General features: G+C 46.7%; 1 protein-coding gene across 9 annotated transcripts in view; it reads left to right on the plus strand.

The window, feature by feature from the left end:
• MBD5 (methyl-CpG binding domain protein 5) overlaps positions 1–21,641 on the plus strand; it is a 121,218-nt gene that overhangs the window by 88,371 nt on the left and 11,206 nt on the right. For all 9 annotated transcript variants that reach the window (XM_064435299.1, XM_064435297.1, XM_064435296.1 and 6 more), the window contains 4 exons: positions 2,169–4,259; positions 13,923–14,879; positions 16,571–16,803; positions 19,158–20,360. In XM_064435299.1, coding sequence (XP_064291369.1) covers positions 2,169–4,259; positions 13,923–14,879; positions 16,571–16,803; positions 19,158–20,360 — 4,484 coding nt within the window. The remainder of the gene's footprint in view (positions 1–2,168; positions 4,260–13,922; positions 14,880–16,570; positions 16,804–19,157; positions 20,361–21,641) is intronic.

The raw sequence follows: 21,641 nt of genomic DNA on the forward strand, positions 1-21,641 counted from the left end.
AAATGAAATCACGCAGAATCATGTAATAATCTGATTTTTGTACACATAATTACTGTGCAAAACCACCCCGAAAGTCTGACTATGAGTGCAAAAATAAGCAGATTGAAGGAATAAACAAAGGGAGTAGGCAGAGATGGAGGTAGATAGAAAATGAGTCTAAAAGCAGGTCAGCTCAGACTACTAAGAGCATGATTTTCTTGGAAAAGATATCAGATTGTTCTAGACAAAGAAAATACATTAGCTCTCATCTTTTGGAACTGTAGTAATATGTCTGATATTCTGTCACATGGGAAATTAGAGGAGCAGAATAAAGTGATTATGAAGGGATTAGGATGTGGCTAAGGACTTGGCTAAATGGGAAATTGTATTGTAAAGGAGAATAGGCAGCAAGAGGAGATCTCCACTGTCATTTCTCAAGGATTATTTTTGGCCACCAGCCTGGATTAGCATTTTAATTATCCCCATCAATAAAAAAAAAGTGAGGAAATTTGTTGGTGGCTGAAGTTGACAGGTACTCCCCAAACAAAGGCTGTAAAACCAGGGGGGCTCCCTGAGACCTGGAGTGAAAGCAAAGTTAGCACTGAATCCGCTCCAAACCCAGAAATTCACCCAAATTAGGGACTTGGTAAGGATCACAGGAACTGGTTCTGGAGAGAATTACAAATCCCAGTGGGCAGGACACAGAAGGGAAGGGGCTGAGTTTCTGTTTCTCCATTCTCTGGGGTTGCAGCTCCTGGGAAAAATGAGCTCTCTGCACCACTCACTCCTGTGAGAGCACCTGGCTAACTGCTCTTCCTGAAAAAATACAAGAAAACCAAGAAATAATAAATTTCAGAGAAGTGCCAATGCTAAGAGACCCATGCTGTTCATAGTACTGATGTGCCCCTGCCTTTTCACATTGAAATTCAGGATTTAAAACCTTTCTTGAAAATTTTTTCAGTGTAATTTTGTTTTTAAGTAACAATGGAATTTCCCAAGTTTCTGTGCATTTCCCTGCTTAATTTTTTCAATGAGTAGTACTTAAATTACATTCCTGTTTTCAAAAAATTAGCAAAATGAAGGAGGTAATTTATATATTTCCATGCACTTACTTTCTCTGTGCGTCAGAATTTTTTGCATAAGCAAAGAAGAAAATTCCCCAATAAATCGCTCTGTAAGCAAAACTTTTGCACATTTATATATGTGACCATTTGCTTATTTCCAGCACTCAAGGTGAGGCCTCTCATAATTATTTTATTTTGCAGCTCAGCCTTTAGTTTTATCCCCTAAATGAGACTTTGGTTGTATTTTGGGACGGGGGAAATGTTTGTTTCTCTCACGTTGGAGCAAATAGGATGAAGGCAGGATTGTCAGTGCTGAAGGAAAGATGAGTAGAGGAATTTCAAGGCACCTCTGAGTTCATTTGAACACAGAATTTTTAGCTCCCAATTCCAGTTGAATTTTGCACATCCAGAGGCTGCATGCCAAGCACTGCAAGCTGAATTGCAAAATCCCAGAGCTGCAAAACTGGCAGAAAGTCCCCCAGACTTGGAGCTGCTGGTGCTTCTAGTCTGGAAGTAAAAACATTGGGAACAAATCTCTTTAAATAAAGATAGAAAGTGGTCTTGTGTTTGTTGGAAGGTGTAGCCTCAAAAGTGGGATTTACAGGGAATTTCTCCATCACATGCAAATATCCCCAAGGTTTTTATCCTGAGAACAAACACAAAGCATTCAGGATGCCTCATCAGGGACAGCATTTGGGACAGGACCTTTTCTGTGGGAATTGAGTCTCAATCCTGGACGGGCTTTGTTCCTCCTGTCCTCAATAGATGGTGCCAGAGGCTCCTTTTCCCTGCCACAGCCATCCCTCTCCTCCTGCCAGAGGGGGGATGCTGGAGATGCAGGAGGCTGGAGGGGGTGCCTGGAAAAGGCAAAAGGCAAGGAACAAGGTTTCAAAAGGTCCATATTTCTATGGGATATGGAATTACAGCTCTGTAGCTGGGGACGGGCAGCGTTCCAGCTCGGTGATTGAGGGTTTATTTCTGCTGAAGCAAAGGTTTAGCCAAAGGCTCCCTGAGGGGAGGGAATGAAAACATTTTGGGAATGTTTTCACCCTCAGCAGCTTTGCCCTGAAACGTGGGACGCTGGATTTGCAACCAGCAGTAACTGTTGTGTGTTTCCCATGCCAGGTGCAACGCCAGTAGTTCCCACTCGAGCAGCAACTCCAAGGTCGATGAGGAATAAATCACATGAAGGAATTACAAATTCTGTGATGCCGGAATGTAAGACTCCTTTCAAGTTGATGATGGGGGCATCTAATGCCATGGGTAGGCTTTATGTGCAAGAAATGGCTGGAAGCCAGCAAGCAGAGCTCCATCCTGCCTATCCCAGGCAGAGATTGGGGAGCAATGAACTGGGGCAGAAGTCTCCGTACCGCGGCAGTCACGGGGGCATGCCCAGCCCGGCGTCCTCGGGCTCGCAGATCTACGGGGACGGCTCCATCTCCCCCAGGACTGACCCGCTGGGGAGCCCCGACGTCTTCACGAGGAACAATCCCAGTTTTCACGGAGCGCCCAACTCCAGTCCTATCCACATGACCAGGACGCCTCTGTCCCCGCCGTCTGTCATGCTCCACGGCTCTCCCATACAGTCATCCTGTGCAATGGCTGGAAGGACTAATATACCTCTTTCCCCCACCCTGACCACCAAGAGCCCAGTCATGAAAAAACCCCTGTGTAACTTTTCGGCTGGTATGGAAATACCACGAGCAATGTTCCACCATAAACCCCCCCAAGGCCCACCCCCACCTCCTCCACCGCCTTCTTGTGCTCTTCAGAAAAAGCCATTAACATCCGAGAAGGACCCGCTTGGCATACTGGACCCCATTCCCAGCAAACCGGTGAACCAGAACCCCGTGATCATGAACCCCACCACCTTCCACTCGAGTGTCCACTCTCAGGTACCCGTGATGAATGTAAGCATGCCCCCCGCCGTGGTGCCCCTGCCCAGCAACCTGCCCCTGCCCACCGTCAAACCCGCCCACATCAACCATGGCACTCACGTCCAAAGGGTTCAGCACTCGGCTTCCACGTCCCTGTCCCCGTCGCCGGTGACGTCCCCGGTTCACGTGATGGCGCCCGGCATGGGGAGGATCGAGGCTTCTCCCCAAAGATCGCGCTCTTCTTCCACCTCGTCCGATCACGGAAACTTCCTGCTGCCTCCAGTCGGGCCACAGTCGTCCTGTAGCGGTATCAAAGTCCCTCCCAGGTCCCCGAGGTCAACCATAGGGTCGCCGAGGCCTTCCATGCCATCCAGCCCTTCCACCAAGCACGATGGACTTAGTCAATACAAGGACATCCCTAACCCATTAATTGCTGGAATGAGTAATGTATTAAATCCTCCCAACAATGCAGTTTTTCCCGCTGCATCGGCTGGAAGCGGTTCCTTGAAGAGTCAGCCTGGTTTGCTGGGAATGCCTTTAAATCAGATCTTGAACCAGCACAACGCTGCCTCTTTTCCAGCAAGCAGTTTACTCTCAGCAGCAGCCAAAGCACAGCTAGCAAATCAAAATAAACTTGCTGGTAACAACAATAACAGCAGTAGCAATTCTGGACCTGTTGCCAGCGGCGGCAGCACCGAAGGACACAGCACTTTAAATCCCATGTTCCCTCCTGCTGCCAACGTGCTCCTCCCCACCACGGAAGGGCAGAGCGGCCGGGCAGCACTGAGAGATAAACTGATGTCTCAGCAAAAGGATCCTCTGAGGAAAAGGAAGCAGCCCACCACCACGGTGCTGAGCTTGCTGAGGCAGTCTCAGCTGGACAGCTCCGGGCATCCCAAAGCCGGCTCGGATTTGATCAGAAAGCCAAGTCAAAGCTCCTTCCCCATCAGCTCCATGTCGCAGCTCCTGCAGTCCATGAGTTGTCAGAGCTCCCACGGGAGCAGCAATAGTTCCTCGGGCTGCGGGGGCTCCGGCGGCGCCCTGCCCTGCCCCGGCGCCCCGCTGCACCTGGCGGAGCCCGCGCTGGCCTCGGGGCTGCCCTGCCCCAACCCCGGCCCCGCCTTCGGGCCCGGCGCCGCCGCGCCCCCCTCCAACCACCTGGCGGGGCTCCTCAACCAGATGCAGGCCAGCGGGAGCTGCGGGATGCTCCCCCAGGCTGGGATGGCCTTAGGGAACTCCTTGCATCCCAGCCCGGCTCAGGCCAGGCTCCAGGCGCCCTCCACGCCGGGGATCCCCAACAGCATCGGGAGCAGCTGTAACCAGAGCAGTCCTGAAGCAGGTATGTGGCCTCGCCAGGGGATTGTCCCAGGTTTCCGTCCCTGGGAATCCCTGATGGCTGGTTTGGAATGTTTGAAAATGTCTGGGTTTGAATGTCTGGGTTTGGAAAGCCAGGTGTCTGCTAAGGAAGGCAGAGCCTCTCCTGAAATGGGAAATGCAAACCCCCTCCCTCTGAATTATTATAAATTTGAAATTAAGGGACTCTCAGGCAATTATATGGGAGTAGGAGTAACAGTTCTTTACTAGGAAAATTAAAAATACAAATGCAATAGTACAAAAACAAACCCCTGACAGAGTGAGAGCAGGAGCTGAGCCCTGTGGGTCAGGGTGGTGGCACAGCCCCATCCCAGGGGGGCTCAGCCCTCCTGCAGTGCCAGCTGTGCTTCTGCTGGAGCAGGGATCCTCAGCAAGGGGGGAGCTTTCCTCTGCAGCTCCAGGGCTGCTGGAGATGGGCCTGGTGTTCCTCTGGGAATGCAGGGCAGGAGAAAGCTGCTCCTCTGGGAATGCAGGGCAGGGGAAAGCTGCTCCTGTGGGAATGCAGGGCAGGAGAAAGCTGCTCCTCTGGGAATGCAGGGCAGGAGAAAGCTGCTCCTCTGGGAATGCAGGGCAGGAGAAAGCTGCTCCTCTGGGAATGCAGGGCAGGAGAAAGCTGCTCCTGTGGGAATGCAGGACAGCAGAAAGCTGCTCCTCTGGGAATGCAGGGCAGGGGAAAGCTGCTCCTCTGGGAATGCAGGGCAGGAGAAAGCTGCTCCTCTGGGAATGCAGGGGGCAGAGGCTGCTGTGCTGTTCCAGGCTCAGATTGTATCCAGGTAGGAATGCTTGGCTCCTCCCCTGGGCAGAGCATCTCCCAGTGGGATGATGGAATTTTCTCAGCCATGCAGGGACACTCAGTGGCCATGGACAGAGGATAATTAACAATTAATGGCCCATGAACAGCAGAGATCTCCTGGAGGGAGGATTGGTGTGGGAGAGATAAAGAAAAACTGCCCAATGAACAGAGGAGAACTGCCCCAGCCCTGACAGGTGGAAACAGAATACACACATATCTTACAATCCAGGACATTTTTCCCTATTAAACTTGGGTTTATCCTGGTGAAAAGTGCACCTGGCTCGTGCTGAAAGCCTCATACTCAAAAATAAAACAGAAGGGAAAAAACCCAACAGTGGTAAACGAAGACATCTCTCCCTTTTTCTGGACAAAATGATCCTGGCCTGCTTCCTGTGACAGCTCTTGATTCTGCTGACTTCCACACAGTCTCCATGAATAAAATCCATTCACTTCTGGACGTTCCCACACCTCTTTTGTCACTTCTCCAAATAAATTGGAGTTTTTTTGCAGCCTGCCCTGCTCCAAGCCCAGAAGGTTGTGGCTCATCTGGCAGTGCATGTCCAGGTGATCCAGGAGTTCTTTCCTTCTGGAATTGGAGAGGTGCTGTCAGACATTGGAGCAGATCCTTGGAGTACCAAAATGTACAAAACCTCCCTTTTCAGGGCCAGCAGGAGGGAATGCCAAGCCTCTGTTTGCTTTTATTGAGGTAATTTTACTAAGGTGGTAATTAAATGGTTGAATAAGCAGTTGGAGGAGTGTAGGGAGAGATTTCCTGGTTTGTTCATCAGGGAAGATTTGGAGAGGAAATGGGTTTGCTGCTGTTATCATCTCTGGGGGGTTTAAAGAGAAGAAGGAATCAGCTCAAAAATGTGAATTTTATTGACTATTACTGCTTGAAGAAAATATTAGAAGATGGCAGTGGTGTAAATTTCTGAAGTGGAATGAAAACCCAGATCTCACCCAAGTGTTCAAGCGGCCTCTCATTCCCAAGCAAGAACCTGCTCTGCATTCCCCAGCTTCCTCCTTTAAAATGGAATGGAATTCTAGAAAAGCTGAATTATACTCAAATAATGTTCTAGTGTTGCTCTGGTCATGGTTCCTGGTGACTTTTAAGGGTTTCTCCCCATCCCTGGGATAAAAAAAGTTTCATTTTTCTTGCCTGGAGTGGTGACAACAAGCAGCTCTCAGTCCTTGTGTGGCTCTTTTTCCTTGTCATGCTGGCACAGGGGCATTTCCTGCTGCAGCTTCTGAGACTTTACATGGAACAAAGGTCTGGGATTGCCCTGGGAATTCACTTCCCTGTCCCACTGAGCACAGCACACAGCTCCTGGGGCAGGAATCCCTTGGTTCCCACCTTGCCTGGGCTTCCCACCACTCCCGTGGTGTTCTGTGTCCATCACAGCCTGTGCTTGTGACTCCACTCAGCTCCAAGCTGAATTCCCCCAAAAATACAAATACAACAGAACAGTTGGCTCAGAGCCTGAAGGAAGGTTCCAGCATCAGCTGGGTTCTCATCCCTGTAGGAGCAGAAATAGGGGCATGACCCCACCTGGGCACTCCCCCTCTCTGGGCATGGCTCAGAGGGCTGGAGCCACTCAATTCCAAAGCCTCGGTGACACTTTTGCCCTTGGCTAAAAGACAAAAGGTAATTCCACGCAGGCAAAGGCTGGAAAGGTGGGAAATGTTCCATTCTCTGCTGCTGAAGGAGTTGTTCCTTTGGCTTGGTGATTGCAGGGTACACAGCCTGCGTTTCATTATTTATTGAATGTCTCTGGGGAAAATAGTGAAGGTGAAAAGGCTGAGATACATTCCTTACCCTTCATTACAAAATCAGTCTCATTACATAGTTAAAACAATTAAAAAATAACAACTCACGTCTTAACAACAACAACCCAAGATTTCTTTGTTACAAAACATTTTAAAAACTTTCTAACCAATAACATACTACTAAAACTTACAGATAGTTATTCTAGCCAATATTATTGTTATATAATTATATATAATTACATATTGCATATTAAAATTATTATTATTATATATTATTCTAGACAATCACTAAGAAGACACATACACTTATTTCAAACAATACTTATATACTTTCTATTAACAATACTCCATTATTAAACTTAAAACCTTCTACTATCTTACTAAACGTATTTTTCTACAGTATTAAAATCTGTATTAACCAAACCTAAAGCTATTATGTCATGTCCTTACTTTCTGTACTATTGTAACTTTTCTATTTGAAACTTTACAACTACAACTAACTAGAAATTCTTTACTCTTTCTAAAACCTACTTCCACAACTTTCTAAAAATCTTTTTACCTTTACTATTTTCCCCCCAGATATCTGTGAAAAAGCCTGGAGAATGTTTTCTCCTTTAAGGAGATTGTGTTATTTTTGTGTTATTCCCTAAAACTGCAGAAACCTTCACAGTGCTCAGGGGTGAGCTTTAATCCAGAGAGGGGAATTCTGTTGGATTTCCAGGAGAATGGGAATGTTCTTTCCATGAGACTCAGGTGAAATGTTGAGTGGTTTGTGGTATAATAATATTTTTTTAAAAATAAAAGTGAGTTGCCAGCCTGCATCCAGCTCTGTAACAAAACTGGGAAGAGGAATATTGGGATTTCTGCTCTGTCAGTTTTGGGGCAGAGCTGGTGAAAGCCCCTGTACACTGAATTTCCAAGAGCAGTCCAGCAGAGGAAGATGTCTAAAGGCACCTCTCATGTTCATATTTCAGTTTGTGGCTTGTTTTTTTCCCTTTGTTTTGAAGTATTTTAATTGCTAAATCTCTTTTCTGTGTCTGTGCCAGCAATTCAGAGCAGCTCCTCCTCAGAAACAGCTCCTGAGAGAAAAAACCCTGTGAATCCCCACAATTAGCTGCTTATTGCCCAAGCTTTTAATTATGTTTTAACCACACGGACCGAGTTCTGCTATTCCAGCTCTTGTTTTCTTCTTCCACAGATAATATCTTTAGTTCCCAGGTAATTTTCAGGGTGTGTGTGGTGGAATTTGTTCTTTTTGTAGGATGGAACCTGCATCACTGGGTGATGGATTTGATTGCAGGGTTTTATTTATTTACCTTTTCCTTGCTGTGGTTCATGGGGTAGGAAATCTGTGTTTGAGTGTTGAACATTCAACATCCAAATCCTGCTAAGAAAGCAACTATAAATATCCATAAATATCCATAAATAATGGGATGGATGGAAATGAGTTGAAAGATTTGGGAATAAAAGCTCTGGACTGCTGAGAAGGGAAATTAAGGGAACCTCAATAACCACAGCAATTAAAGATATCAGTGGTGTCAAATATTAACATTATAATATAGGAGAAACTCTGGGTCTAGAAGTTAAGAAATGACCAAAAATGGTAGATTTGGCAAAAAAAAAAGGCTGAACTTCCTTCCCCGAAATGGGAAATTTTCCTGGCGAAATGCACAGAATAGAAATAGTAAAATATAATTAAACAGGGAGGAGCACAACACCAATCACTGAGGGTGAAGAGAGGAATTTGTTTTAGTACAGCCAAGAGAATTGGGAATGGATCAAAACAAAACCCCCAAAAGAAGGGGCTGGGGGGCTTTGATTTGATCACCTCAGTGCAAACTGCTGAAAACACAAATCAAACCAAACAAGTCTGGATTTGCTTCCCAAAGTCACTTTATATAACCTAGAATTAGCAAATCACAAGAACTTTTGGACTGCAGGGTCAGAAGATATCTGACAACTTTCTGGGACTTGTTGTGTCTGAGAAAAAATTTCTTATTAAACTGGAATCACCCCTAGACTGGATGGCAAGAACCCTCTCTTCTAATTATAAAGCAAATTTAAATATCCCATTGATTTGGGGTTCACAGAAACAACCAGAGGGACTTTTCCCTGCTTGGGAGAGATTATAAGGAATTACTTACTTAAATTTATTAAATTTAAAAATTAACTTAAATTTAAATTACACTTAAAGTTACTTCAATTTCCAACTTCTTTTTTGCACTTTTATTTCTGAATAATAACTTATTTTCCCTTGTTATTATTTTGGGGAGAGGGAAGGGATTTTTTTTCTCTTCAGGCAAGAACTGTGAAGAATAAAGAAAATGTTCAGTGCTTGCTTGGACACAGCTTGGCGTTTTCTGATGTTGTTTTTGCTCTTAAAATTTGAATTTGCCAGCAGTTGTCAGCACCTGGTTGGTGTTTTAACTGCCATGCAGCTTTCTAGGATTTTATATTGATAAAAGTCAGGGAGTTTGTAAAAAATAATAACAAATAATGTAGAAAGATGAGTCTTATTAAAGATATTATTACAGAGGAAGCCTGAATTAATTCTGTGGGGTTTCCCACACATATTTAGCTGAAAATGGAACCAGTGGGCAGCTCCAGCTTCTGCTGGAGGGAGGATTATTGGAGAAAATAATGCTTTTCATTGAATTTTTAACTTCCCAAATTCACAGTGGAGTGCTTTCCTTCATTTGCAATGCATCTGCCACAGCTGTGAGTGGGAAAATCCCGAATTCCTGCTCCTGCAGGAAAATGTTGTTGTCTTGAGTCTTTTCTACTCAAACACTGCTCTGCTGACAGCTGAGCACATCACAACAGCTTCCTCCAAGCCCTTTCCAACCAGCAGTGCTGGGGAAATGCAGAAATCACAGGAGATGGGCAGGGAGAGGAGCCAAGGCTGAAATTGGGACAGGTATTAAATTCTAAAAATTAAATTTAAAAAAAATCCAAAACTAATTGTATTATTTTTTTAACCCTAATTGTATTAATTTTTTTAAAACCCTAATTGTTAAATTATTAACAATTAAATTAAATTTTAAAATTTAATTTTTAAATCCCTAATTTTTTGGACTTTTGTTGTCCTATAAATAATTTTGCCCTTCCCCCAGAATTTTAGGGGCCAAGATTTCAGCTTTGTTGTACATGAACACCCCTGTGCTCATGGAGCATGGTGCACAGGAATTGGGGGCAGGCAGGAGAATATTTCCCAGCAGAGCACGTTCCATGGCCATGGAGTACGTGGGCAGTTGAGGATTTGAACTGGTTCTGATGGGGATATTTGATTTTTTTTGGGCCATTTTTGGTGATTTTTGGGCTGTCTCGAGGCACTGTGGGATCTGCAGAAGAATGAGTGACAGCAGTTTGTGCTTAACTGCTGAATTGTGGTTTCTTTGGAACTGGAGGCAGTGTCATAAAGGAGATATCACATAAGGATCTTCAGTGGTTTCCATTCCAGAAGGAAAAGGGGGAATGGAATTGTCAAAATGTGTAAGTGCTGCTTCCAGGAGTGCAGGTGAGGGGGGGAACGGGGAGTTAGAGCAGGAGCTCCTGCTCTGGGATCCTGCAGGACTCTGAGGCTGTGTCTTCCATCAGCACTTTCACCTCTGGAAACCCCTAATGGAACAATGTCCCCACTCATGCAGGCTCTGAGGTTTTCTCTCTAATTTGTGATTAATGCCAATCTCACCCTGGCAGACCTCAGGTGTGGCTGGGTGACCCCGTGAGGTGTCACAGCCCCTCTGAGGTGTGGTAATTAAAATATCTGAGTGTCTTCTGTGCCCTCACACCCTCCTGCTCTCAGGTCAGCTCTCTCCTCTCCCACGGGGGTTTCTGGGAGGATCCTGCAGGTTCCTGCTGCCTGAGCTGGGGAGCTGCACCAGGAGGGGATGGAGAGGAGTGAGGAGCTCCTGAAAGGGACATTCCAGCAGGGGTTTCCAAACCTTGAAAGGTTCAAAATTAGAAAAGCAGCCAAGAAAATATCCAGTCTATGCACAGCTGGCTGTGCTTTTAATGGATGTGCAGAGAGAGATTATTTACAAGGCCCTGGAGGGACAGGACACAGGGAATGGCTTCCCATGGGATGGGAATTTTGGGAAGGAATTCCTGCCTGGGAGGGTGAGGAGGAGCTGGGCTGGAATTCCCAGAGCAGCTGGGGCTGCCCCTGGATCCCTGGAATGTCCAAGGCCAGGCTGGATGGGCTTGGAGCACCCTGGGACAGTGGAAGGTGTCCAGGCACTGGATGGGATTTAAGGTCCCTCCCAACCCAAACCTGTCTGGGATTCTCTAAAAAGCAAGAAAGTGGAATTTAGATGAAAAAGATATCATTATTTGTGCTCGGTTCTAAAAATGTTTCAGGTGGTGATGGCTGATGAGTAAGTTCGGCACTTCTCTCAGTGCTTCACACACCTGTTTTAGTGAGTGTTTTTTGTCCACAAATTCCAGCGCTGTGTTTTTGAGATTATTTAAATACTGGGATGTGTAATGGAGAGTTTCTCACAGGGAAAAGGGTTGTAAAATAGCACTTGAAATATTCTTCTGTAATTAACACACTCTAAGTGCTGTCCTTTTGGAAAATACATCTATGGGAAGAACAATTCTGAGATATTAATGATGGCTACCTTCCACTCTGATTTCTTTACTTTAAGTGAATCTTCTCAAACACAAATTGATCCCATAATACCATTTATTTTATTGTCCTTGCTTAAAAACACCTGTCGAGCAGTGCTTTAGGAAAAGGAACACAGCTAAAATCCACACAGGAAAATGAACCTGCTCTGAAAAGAAAGTAGAATTTTTTCTGGAACTGGGAATTCCACTTGGGATTTCCTTTTGGTGTTCAACTCCTGGTTGTATTTCTCATCCAAAACCTCCCAAGGTAGGGCCTGGGGGTGGCACAGAAAACCCTTGGGTGGTGGAGTTTTGGGGGTTTATGGGGTTTTGGAGTTTTGATATTTTGGAGTTTTGGGGTTTTGGGACTTTGGAGTTTTAGGAGTTTTAGGGTTTGGGAGCTTTGGGGGTTGGGTGTTTTGGAGTTTTAGGAGTTTTGGGATTTTGAATTTTTAGAGTTTAGGGGTTTTGGGATTTTGGAGTTTTAGAGGTTTGGCATTTTGGAGTTTTGGGGCTGTTGTCATCATTCTGTCCTTTGGTCTGGGGCCAGCCACTGGGAAGCTCTCCCAGCTCCATATTCCAGTGAAAATGACTTTGCATGGATGTCCTCATAATTGGATATTGACTTCTTGGGATGGTTTTTTGATCTCTGGTGCCACAGGGACATTTGTCCCCAGCTGCAGCTGTAAATCCTATAAATCCACCCAGTCCAGGACTTCTCCAGCCCCATTCCTGCTGTGCCAGGTTGGGCAGAAGCTGGGGTGAATATTTATTGGTGTTTTATTTTCTGGCTGCTCATCCCCTCTCCAGTCTGGATTGAAATAAGGACACGTTTTCTGCCTCCTACTCAATATCCATCAAGACTTTTTTTTTTTCCCTCAGGAGCAATTAATTAATTAATTAATTTGGAGAAAGGTGTTGATTGCACTTTGGACCTCTCAGAAGATGGGGGTGAGGAAACAGAGCCATTTCTCCCCAAAACCTGGCAGCAGTTTTCCAACTTTGAGATTTGCTGCACAGCGGATCCTCTTGCATGGGGTCATTGCAGAATGGGGAAACAAAATTAAAGTTACAAACAGAGATGAGGAAAGTACCCAAACTAAATTTGATATTCAGGAGAGCTCTCTAGAATCATTTCCTCATTCCTGAATTAAAAATCTCTCCATGTGCTCCTTACCACATCCAAGGGGAGTGGTACAGATGATTCTTCCATTGGGAATTTCTTAAATCTGCAAGTTGGTCTTTGGGATTGTCGGGATTTTTAAATCCTTGGGGCATTAGTTCTAAATACTGATTTTATTTCTAAAAATAAATGAATAAAATTTGCTTCTTGTGAAGATGAAGGTTTTGACCCACTCCCCCAGAGTGGGATTTGCTCTGCTCTGCAGTTGCACTTTGCTCTCACCTCACCTTTTGTTACTTTATTATTTAATTTCTGCTCTGAAACGTGATAATGGCACTGGGAGAGAGGGGTGAGATTTGTTCTCTTGGGTTCAGGGCAGTGCAAAGTGTTCTGTGTTCATTTTGTACCTTTTGGAGTTGTCACAACATTACAGCACTTAAAAAATGGTAATTTTGGTTTTTAAAATGATGTAAAGGTTTGGCTCAGTTCTTATCAGTTGAGTGCGCTGGCAAATCCCTTTTTAAAGAGTATTTGTTCAGAAAAATGGGAACTGATATTTTGTGATCACTGATGTCTTTCAGTCTCTCATCCTGAGTGCCTGTGAGTGACCACTGTCAATTCAAAACTGCCTTAAGTAAAAAAATAATAATAATTTATATTTCAGCTTTGCTAAAGGAGTATAAAGATACCCAATAAACATTTTTACTCTTTCTTTGTAGCTTTCTCCTGGTAAAGTTTGCCCTTTCTTTTCATCTCCAGTGATGGATTTTACACCACTGCAATTTACATTTTTCCTTTACAAATTGTGAATTCCCACTGACCTGGAACAGTCTCATCATACCGTGTATATTTTTTTTTTAATTCAGGACTCCAAAACAATGCCTTAAATAATAATCTGAAATCCAAAACCCATTTAATCCAAATGAATTAAACTGGAAGTGGATCATGGACTCAGAGTTTCACCCAACATCATTCCTGTGATCCTTCTTCCTGGTGGTTCATTCCAGCCTGGTCCATGACTAACTCTGTTAAATCATGGCTGGTTTGGGGTTTATGTGTTGAAAATCTGTGATTATATGTGAATTAATGCTGTTGAAACCCCTCTCCAAGAACTTTGAGGGAAGCACAAGTGCACAATGCCATAATCTCCAATGGGGCGTGGCACAGAGTGGCTGGAGCATCTCATGGCAGATCCATTTCTATTTTTCAGGCACCCCAGTTTGGATTCCCCAGCCCCTTTCCCGTGGCTGGTTGTGCTGAGCCTGCTGCTGTGTGCCCTGGAGGTGTCCCCAGCAGGCAGCACCCCGCTAACATTCCTGCTTTTGCCATTCCAGGGGCTTTGGGCCCGTCGTCATCGATAGCCATCGCTGGCACCAGCCAAGCTGCCATCACCAAGACCACGTCTGTGCTCCAGGATGGTGTCATTGTCACCACGGCAGCTGGGACCCCTCTGCAGCAGGGCCAGCTGCCCATGGGGGGCGAGTTCCCCTTCGCTGGCCACGAGCACTCGCTCCACTTCCCGCAGAACAGCGCTTCAAACAACAATCTGCCACATCCTCTGAATCAAAACCTCCTCAATTCCCTGCCTCTCTCTCTGCCGGTGAATCAGCAACATCTCCTCAACCAGAACCTCTTAAACATCCTCCAGCCTTCAGCAGGAGAAGGCAAGTCTGAGGTCAACCTCAACCCTCTGGGTTTCCTGAACCCCAACGTCAATGCTGCTCTAGCGTTCCTCTCCGGCGACGTGGACGGGCAGGTCCTGCAGCCCGTGCACTTCCAGCTGCTGGCAGCGCTGCTCCAGAACCAGGCCCAGGCAGCCGCCATGCTCCCCGTGCCATCCTTCAACGTCACCATCTCCGACCTGCTGCAGCAGCAGAACGCCCCCGAGCCCCTGCCCGAGGGCAGCAGGGTGGAGAACCTGCTGCCCGCCCCCATGCCCGGCTTCCCGGGCGCCGACCCCGCTCCCAACCCCCTGCTCCTGCCCGCCGCCGCCTCCGGCGCCTCGGCGCTCATGGCCCTGAACCCGCAGCTGGTGGGGGGCGTCCTGAGCTCGGGCAGCCACGCCGAGGTGGCCATAGCCACGTCCTCGCAGGCCACCACCACCACCACCACCACCACGTCGTCGGCGGTGGCCGCGCTGTCGGTGTCGGCGCTGGGCGGGGGCACGGCCGTGGTGTCCATGGCAGAAACGCTCCTCAACATCTCCGGCGGCGCGCCGGGGCCCGCCAAGGTCAACAACAGCGCCGTGGTGCCGCAGCTCCTGAACCCGCTCCTGGGCACCGGCCTGCTGGGTGAGTGCAGCTCTGGGGGGAGTAAAACCTCGGCAGGTTTGGGGAGGGAGGGTCACAGAGTTCATGGAATGACCAGGTTGGAAGAGACCTTCAGGATCATGGAGTCCAGCCCCAACACCTCAACTCAACCCTGGCCCCCAGTGCCACATCCAGGCTTCGTTAAACACACCCAGGGATGGTGACACCACCACCTCCTGGGCAGCCACTCTAGAACTTTATCACCCTTTCTGTGAAAAACTTTTCCCTATCCAACCTATGTCCAGCCTGAATTTCCCTTGGTGCAGCTGCAGGCTGTGTGCTCTGGAGACAGAGCCCAGCCCAGCTGAGCACAGGCACCTTTCAGGAGCTGTGCAGAGATGAGGGCACCCCTGAGTCTCCTTTTCTCCAGGGGAGCACCCCCAGCTCCCTCAGGGCTTCCTCTCAGGGTTTGTGCTCCCAGCCCCTCTCCAGCCTCGCTGTCCCCTCTGGATGCCCTCAGGCATCCCAAGGTCTTTCCCAAACCAAGGGGCCAGAGCTGGACACAGTATTTTCAGATTCAGAATTTCAGATTCTGACATTATCTTCCTTTCTTTTCTTGGTGGTGTTGAAGCTTGTTCATTGAGAAAACGTAATCATTCTTGTAAGAAATTTAAATCACATTCCACTTTCATTCCTTAATGCTTAACACTGATCTTGGAAATTATTAATTCTGCCACCTAAACCTACTAAATGCACCTTAAAATTGTGTGAGCAGCTGGGTTTATTTCATTGTTCAAGGAGTGGCAGCTCAGGAGCATCCCTGGGTGAGCTGGGAGTGCCTGTGGCAGGGTTAGCAGGAGTAGCTGTGCTGGAGATGGCAAACAACCAACATCCCAAAGCAAGTGAGGAAAAACCCCTTAAATGCAAAGTTTTTCCCTCCTGAGTGATAATTTTTCAGTTATTTTTACCAAAAACATATAACAGAGTGGGTGCTCCTCTGTTTGTAATCTACTCCTGGTAGGAATTAAATAATAATTAAATAATTATTAAATAATGCCTCGCCCAGACTTAAATGGGTACAGTGAACTCAACCTACTTGTCATTTTCCGTACAAAATGCATCTAACAGTGACTTTTAAAATGGAAATGTTAAGGAAAACACAAGATATTAATTTTAGAAAAGAAATTAACTAGAAAATATATGAGCTTTATTATTTCATAAATTTGAGCTTTATTATTTCATAAATTTAGGTTCAACATTTGATTTTTTTAGAGCTAAAACGTTCAAGTAAAGTGAAATTTTTGTGTAATAAAAAATGTTAATTGAACTTTTACTCTAGAATGTATAAAAAAAGAGTTGTTTAGAGTGTTGTGTGACATGGCTGAGCCAAACAAGCCTTTTCTCCTTCACAGCTGGTGAAACACTCGTTCTGTTTGGGGTTTAAATGTTTGTCTCTTTCTCTCCCTCTCCCCTCCTCATGCCCCTCACCACCCCAGCACTGTTTCAGTGAGATTCCAAAGGCTGGAATTCCACAGAAGCTCCTCCTGCCATCCCTGCTGTCCCAGGAGTCAGGAGAGGTGGCACCAAAGACCCAAAACTGAGGAATTTCAGAGCAGGAGAGCCCCATTCCCAGAGGATGGGGAGCAGGGCTGTTTTCCTGAGGTTTTTTTGGCACTCAGGGGATTGTGCTGCAGGGAATTGCTGAGTGGTGTTTGCCTGTGCTTGCCTTGCAGGGGAAATGTCATCTCTGAACACTACTCTGAACAACCATCAGCTCAGCCACCTCCAGTCACTCCTCAACAACAATCAGATGTTTCCTTCAAATCAGCAGCAGCAGCAGCAGCAGCAGCAGCAGCAGCACCTTCTCCAGGGCTACCAGAACGTGCAGGGCTTTCAGGGCCAGCCCCAAATCCCTGGCCCAGCCAACAACCCAAACCCCATGGCGTGTCTGTTCCAGAATTTCCAGGTAGAAAACAGAATTAAATCAGTATTCAAGCAAGTGTGCAGCTCTCGGGAGGTAAAATTCCATCCTCCAGAGTTTGGGGTTTCTTTGCTTATTAAGACATTTATATAATTACATGAATATAAATGCATTTATTACATACAACATATTCTTTCAGTAGCTGGTGGATTTTGCAAATCAGGAACGTTGTTATTGAAATTTTATCCCTTTCTCCTTAGGCATTGGGTTTAGTTGCTTTGGAAAGACTTATGCTGCATGTAGTAAAAAAACGTTCCTCTATATGCTGACAATCACTGTAGAATTTTAACAGACCTCTTTTCCATCCCATAAAAATGATCCTAAATTCCTCTTTAGCCCATTCTGATAATTCAGCAGCGAGAAATAAATACTGATAGCACTTTGCAGTAATTAGAATTAGTAATTAATAAGTTGTCCTAAGCGACTGTGTGCACCAGTCCTCTCGTGTTCCCACTGAAATGGGATGGAAGAGCTGTGATGGGGATTGTGGAAAAACAGGGATGGGAGTGAATAAACAATGACAAACTGGGCAAAAATGAGGCTTGCCTGCTCTCTACATAACAGTTATTCCTAATTCAGGAATAATTAATGAATAATTATTTAGGAATAATTAATTCAACAGAGCAAAAACAGGTGACAACCCAGGCTGCAGGTCGGGATTTGTTGTTCCTCAGTTTTGCTCAGAAGTGCAGATGTGAGCAGGGGAATGCAGAGGGGCCAGGCAGTGCTTTCACCCTTCCAGGAGGAAAAAGGAGCTGGGGAGAAGTTTCCCTGGAAAAATCTCAGTTCTCGGCCTGTTCCCTCTCTTGTAGGAATTCTGGTCACTTTAGCCCAGTGATTTTTTGTGTCACATTCCCAGTTATAGAAATAGTCACAGTTAAAGGGCTTTTGGGATATTTTCCCTGTGGTTTTTACAGTTTTTGTTGGAGTGCTCTTGTGGGCATCGTGTTCCCTGCCTGTGGATGTGACAAGGAGTAGGAGAAGCTCAGGTGGTTGAATCTGGAGGTGCCAGTTTGCTGTGGCTTAGTCTTGGTTTTTTTAGTTTTATCTTTTAAAATCTTTAGAAGATTTTATTCTATTATTACTCTCAATAAATAATAAAACACAAAAAATATAAAACTCAACACTATTCTATTAAAACCCAACGTTTCTTAGTTGCAATACTTTATAAATGTTTTTTAACTTACTAACTTTTACACAATGTTACTATTATTTCTAACACTAATCATGTTTTTTCCCACCTAATCTTACTACAATACATCTTTCACAATTCTCATTCTCTAAAATATCAAATCTTTTTACAAAACCATATTTTAAAACCTAATAAAACTTATTTCTAATTCAGTCTTTCTCCCAACAATAGCATCTCTATTCCATAGACAATGATCTTCTTAAGTCAACACACCTTATCTCAGTATTTACATACAAATAGACAAAACTGTATAAACTTTCTATCAAAATTTTAAAATTCTTTATAAATCCATTTCTCACAGCTTAGAGCACAGGGGTGTGGGATATTGGGGACTGGGGATCCCATGGGAAAGGCACACAGCAAAGGGGAAAATAGGATTGTGGACCAATTCCAAAAGCACAGTGGTGGCTTTCAGGAATTCCTTGAGGAGCACACAAGGACAGAAGCAATGCTGGGGTCTGGCAAGGAAGGAAAAGGAATTGAGAGCAAAACTCAGAGGTTGTGCAGGTGAGGTCTCTGCTCCTCTGGAGCTGCACAGACCCCACCTGGCTGTGATCCTGTGCTCCAGCAGGAGGCTGGATTCGATCAGCTCAGCTGGAGAAGAGGAGGCTCCCAGGAGGCCTCAGAGCATCCTCCAGGGCCTGGGGAAACTGGAGGAGAAGGACAAGGAGGGGTGGGTTCAGACTGCCAGAGGGGAGATTTAGGTGGAATATTGGCAAGGAATTCCTGGCTGGTGGTGGGGGGAGGCTCAGCAGCTGTGGCTGCCCCTGGATCCCTGGAAGTGTCCAAGCCAGGCTGGACAGGACTTGAAGCACCATGGGATAGTGGGAGGTGTCCCTGCCTGTGTCAGGGGGTGGGACTGGATGGGCTTTGAGGTCCCCTCCCACCCAAACCATTTTGTGTCTCTGTGTCAGAAATACTGACCTTGGTGAGGTTGTTTAGGACTTGAGAGAAAACAGGAGCCTGCTGACACAAAGCTTGAGGCAGTGGCTTTGTTTTCCTCTAAATCAGGCTTTTAATTCTCTCAATTTGTACCTGGTGTATCACAAGAAGAAATGTGCTGTAGTGAATAACTGCACAGAGTTTGTCTGCTGAAATCCAGCTGGAGCTGCAGCAGCAATTCCCATCTTGTCTCTCCTTTCCCCAGGTGAGGATGCAGGAAGACGCCGCCGTGCTCAACAAAAGAATGATCACCCAGATGGGAATGGCGCCGGTTCCCGAGAGCTCCAACGCTCTCCTGCCTCCCTTCCAGGAGCCCCCCTGCGACCTGCAGCAGAGACCTGACCCGTCCCTGGGCCAGCAGGCCAAGGACAACCCCAACGCCGCCGCGGCCGCGGGCGACGCCTCGGTGGACGCCATCTACAAGGCGGTGGTGGACGCGGCCAGCAAGGGCGTGCCGGTGGTGATCACCACGGCCGGCTCCAGCTCCGCGCAGCCGAGCCCCATCCCCGCCCTGAGTGCCATGAGTGCCTTCACAGCCTCCATCGGGGACCCCCTGAACCTGTCCAGCGCCGTCAGCGCCGTCATCCACGGCCGCGGCGCCGAGCACGAGGGGCGAGGCCGCGGCGGCCGCGGCGCGCGGGGCCCGAAGAACCCGGAGCACGGCAAGAATTCCAGCGAGGGGGACGGCTACGAGTACTACAAACCTGCCGCTTGCAACACGCCCAAAAAGCAGTGGGAAGGGGAGCAGAGCCCCGTGGGGGAGATCAGCAGGTGGAAGTGCGAGGAGTTCCTGGAGCACTCGGCCCACGTCCACGGCAGCCCGTGCCACGAGAGGCCCAACAACGTCTCGGCGCTGCCGCTGCTGCAGGGGGAGCAGCACCAGGCCCTGCTGGCACCGCGGAACTGTCAGAGCGAGAAAATGCTGGAGGAGAATTTCAGGTATAACAATTACAAAAGAACTATGATGAGTTTCAAGGAAAGGCTGGAGAACACTGTGGAACGATGTGCACACATCAACGGGAACCGCCCGCAGCCCAACAGGGCCTTCGGGGAGTTGCTCAACACTTCCAAACAAGACCTGATCCTGGAAGAGCAATCTCCCAGTTCCTCCAATAGCTTGGAGAGTTCCTTAGTGAAAGACTACATCCATTACAATGGAGATTTTAATGCCAAAAGCATTAACGGGTGCGTGCCCAGCCCCTCGGATGCTAAGAGCATCAGCAGCGAGGAGGAGCTGCGAAACCCCGAGTCGCCCTCGTCCCACGAGCTCATCCACTACAGGCCGAGGACGTTTAACGTGGGCGACTTGGTCTGGGGCCAGATCAAAGGACTCACTTCCTGGCCTGGCAAACTTGGCAGAGAAGAAGAGGTTCACAATTCATGCCAACAGAACGCTGAGGAGGGGAAGGTATATTTATGTCTCTCTATCCACCCCCGCCGGCACGCAAATGAAAATTTTGTGTTCTTTATTTTGTCTCTTTAGCAGCACAAATGGCTTTTTTTCCTAGCTGTAGCTTGTAGAGCTGAATTTCCCCTTCATTTCCTGCCAGGGTCACGAGACGGGTTAGGTTTGGGCTTTGCTAAATGATTTTTTGGTGTTAACAAAAAGTGGTTCTCGCTTACGTGGTGTGTTCAAATTCCTGGCTGTGTCCAAAGCATCTGATACGGAAATACCTGAAGGTGCTGAAACTGCAAAAAGGAGAAGTGGCCTCATCAGATTGAGGAATCTTTAATGAGTGAAATCTTGCTGATTGACACACACTTCTCACAGGAAATGCACACACATTTCCAAGTCTAAAGGAGGTTTTGATCATCATTTGGTAATAAGGAAAGTGTTCCAATTTGCTCTTTCATACTAAAATTCTTCTTTTGTGTCAACAAATCACGTGCTTGTTGGGGAGTATAGAGGAAATGCAGTTATCAAGGAGTTATTGGTAATTTTATTATAAAAAATATTCCCAAATCTCGTCTCTACCGCTAGTGTAACATTTTATCTTTGTAGTCCTTACAAAATGCTGCACATCTTCCACCTATAAATGTTAAAAAATTTTACAATGCATAAGCAGAAAGTGGAGATTTAAGGAAATAGGGGTTTGTCAGTGACACAAAGAAATCAAATCATTAAAAACTGAGGAGAGTGGGTTACACCAAAGTGTTCTTTCCCCAAAATTCAGCCAGATACCCAGAGGAGAGAAGGGACAAGAAGCTCATCCCATCTCACCCCTGCCATGGGTGGGGACATATCCCACTGTCCCAGGCTGCTCCAAGCCCTGCCCAGCCTGGCCTTGGACATTCCAGGGATCCAGGGGCAGCCCCAGCTGCTCTGGGAATTCCAGCCCAGTCCCTCCCCACTGGAGCTGTAAGTCCTGGATGCTCCTCCACTGTGGTGTAACCCTCAGGGCAGGAGAACTTCAGTGTCCCTTGGCAGGTGAGAGTGCTGAATATTCCAGAGCTTTCCATGGCTTGATCCATCCCAGCCCAAACCAGGACAGTGTTTGTGGTTTAATCCATCCCAGCCCAGACCTGGACAGTGTTTGTGGTTTAATCCATCCCAGCCCAAACCAGGACAGTGTTTGTGGTTTAATCCATCCCAGCCCAAACCAGGACAGTGTTTGTGGTTTAATCCATCCCAGCCCAAACCAGGACAGTGTTTGTGGTTTAATCCATCCCAGCCCAAACCAGGACAGTG

The sequence above is a fragment of the Passer domesticus genome, chromosome 10 (assembly GCF_036417665.1).
Source record: "Passer domesticus isolate bPasDom1 chromosome 10, bPasDom1.hap1, whole genome shotgun sequence".
Lineage (NCBI taxonomy): Eukaryota > Metazoa > Chordata > Aves > Passeriformes > Passeridae > Passer > Passer domesticus.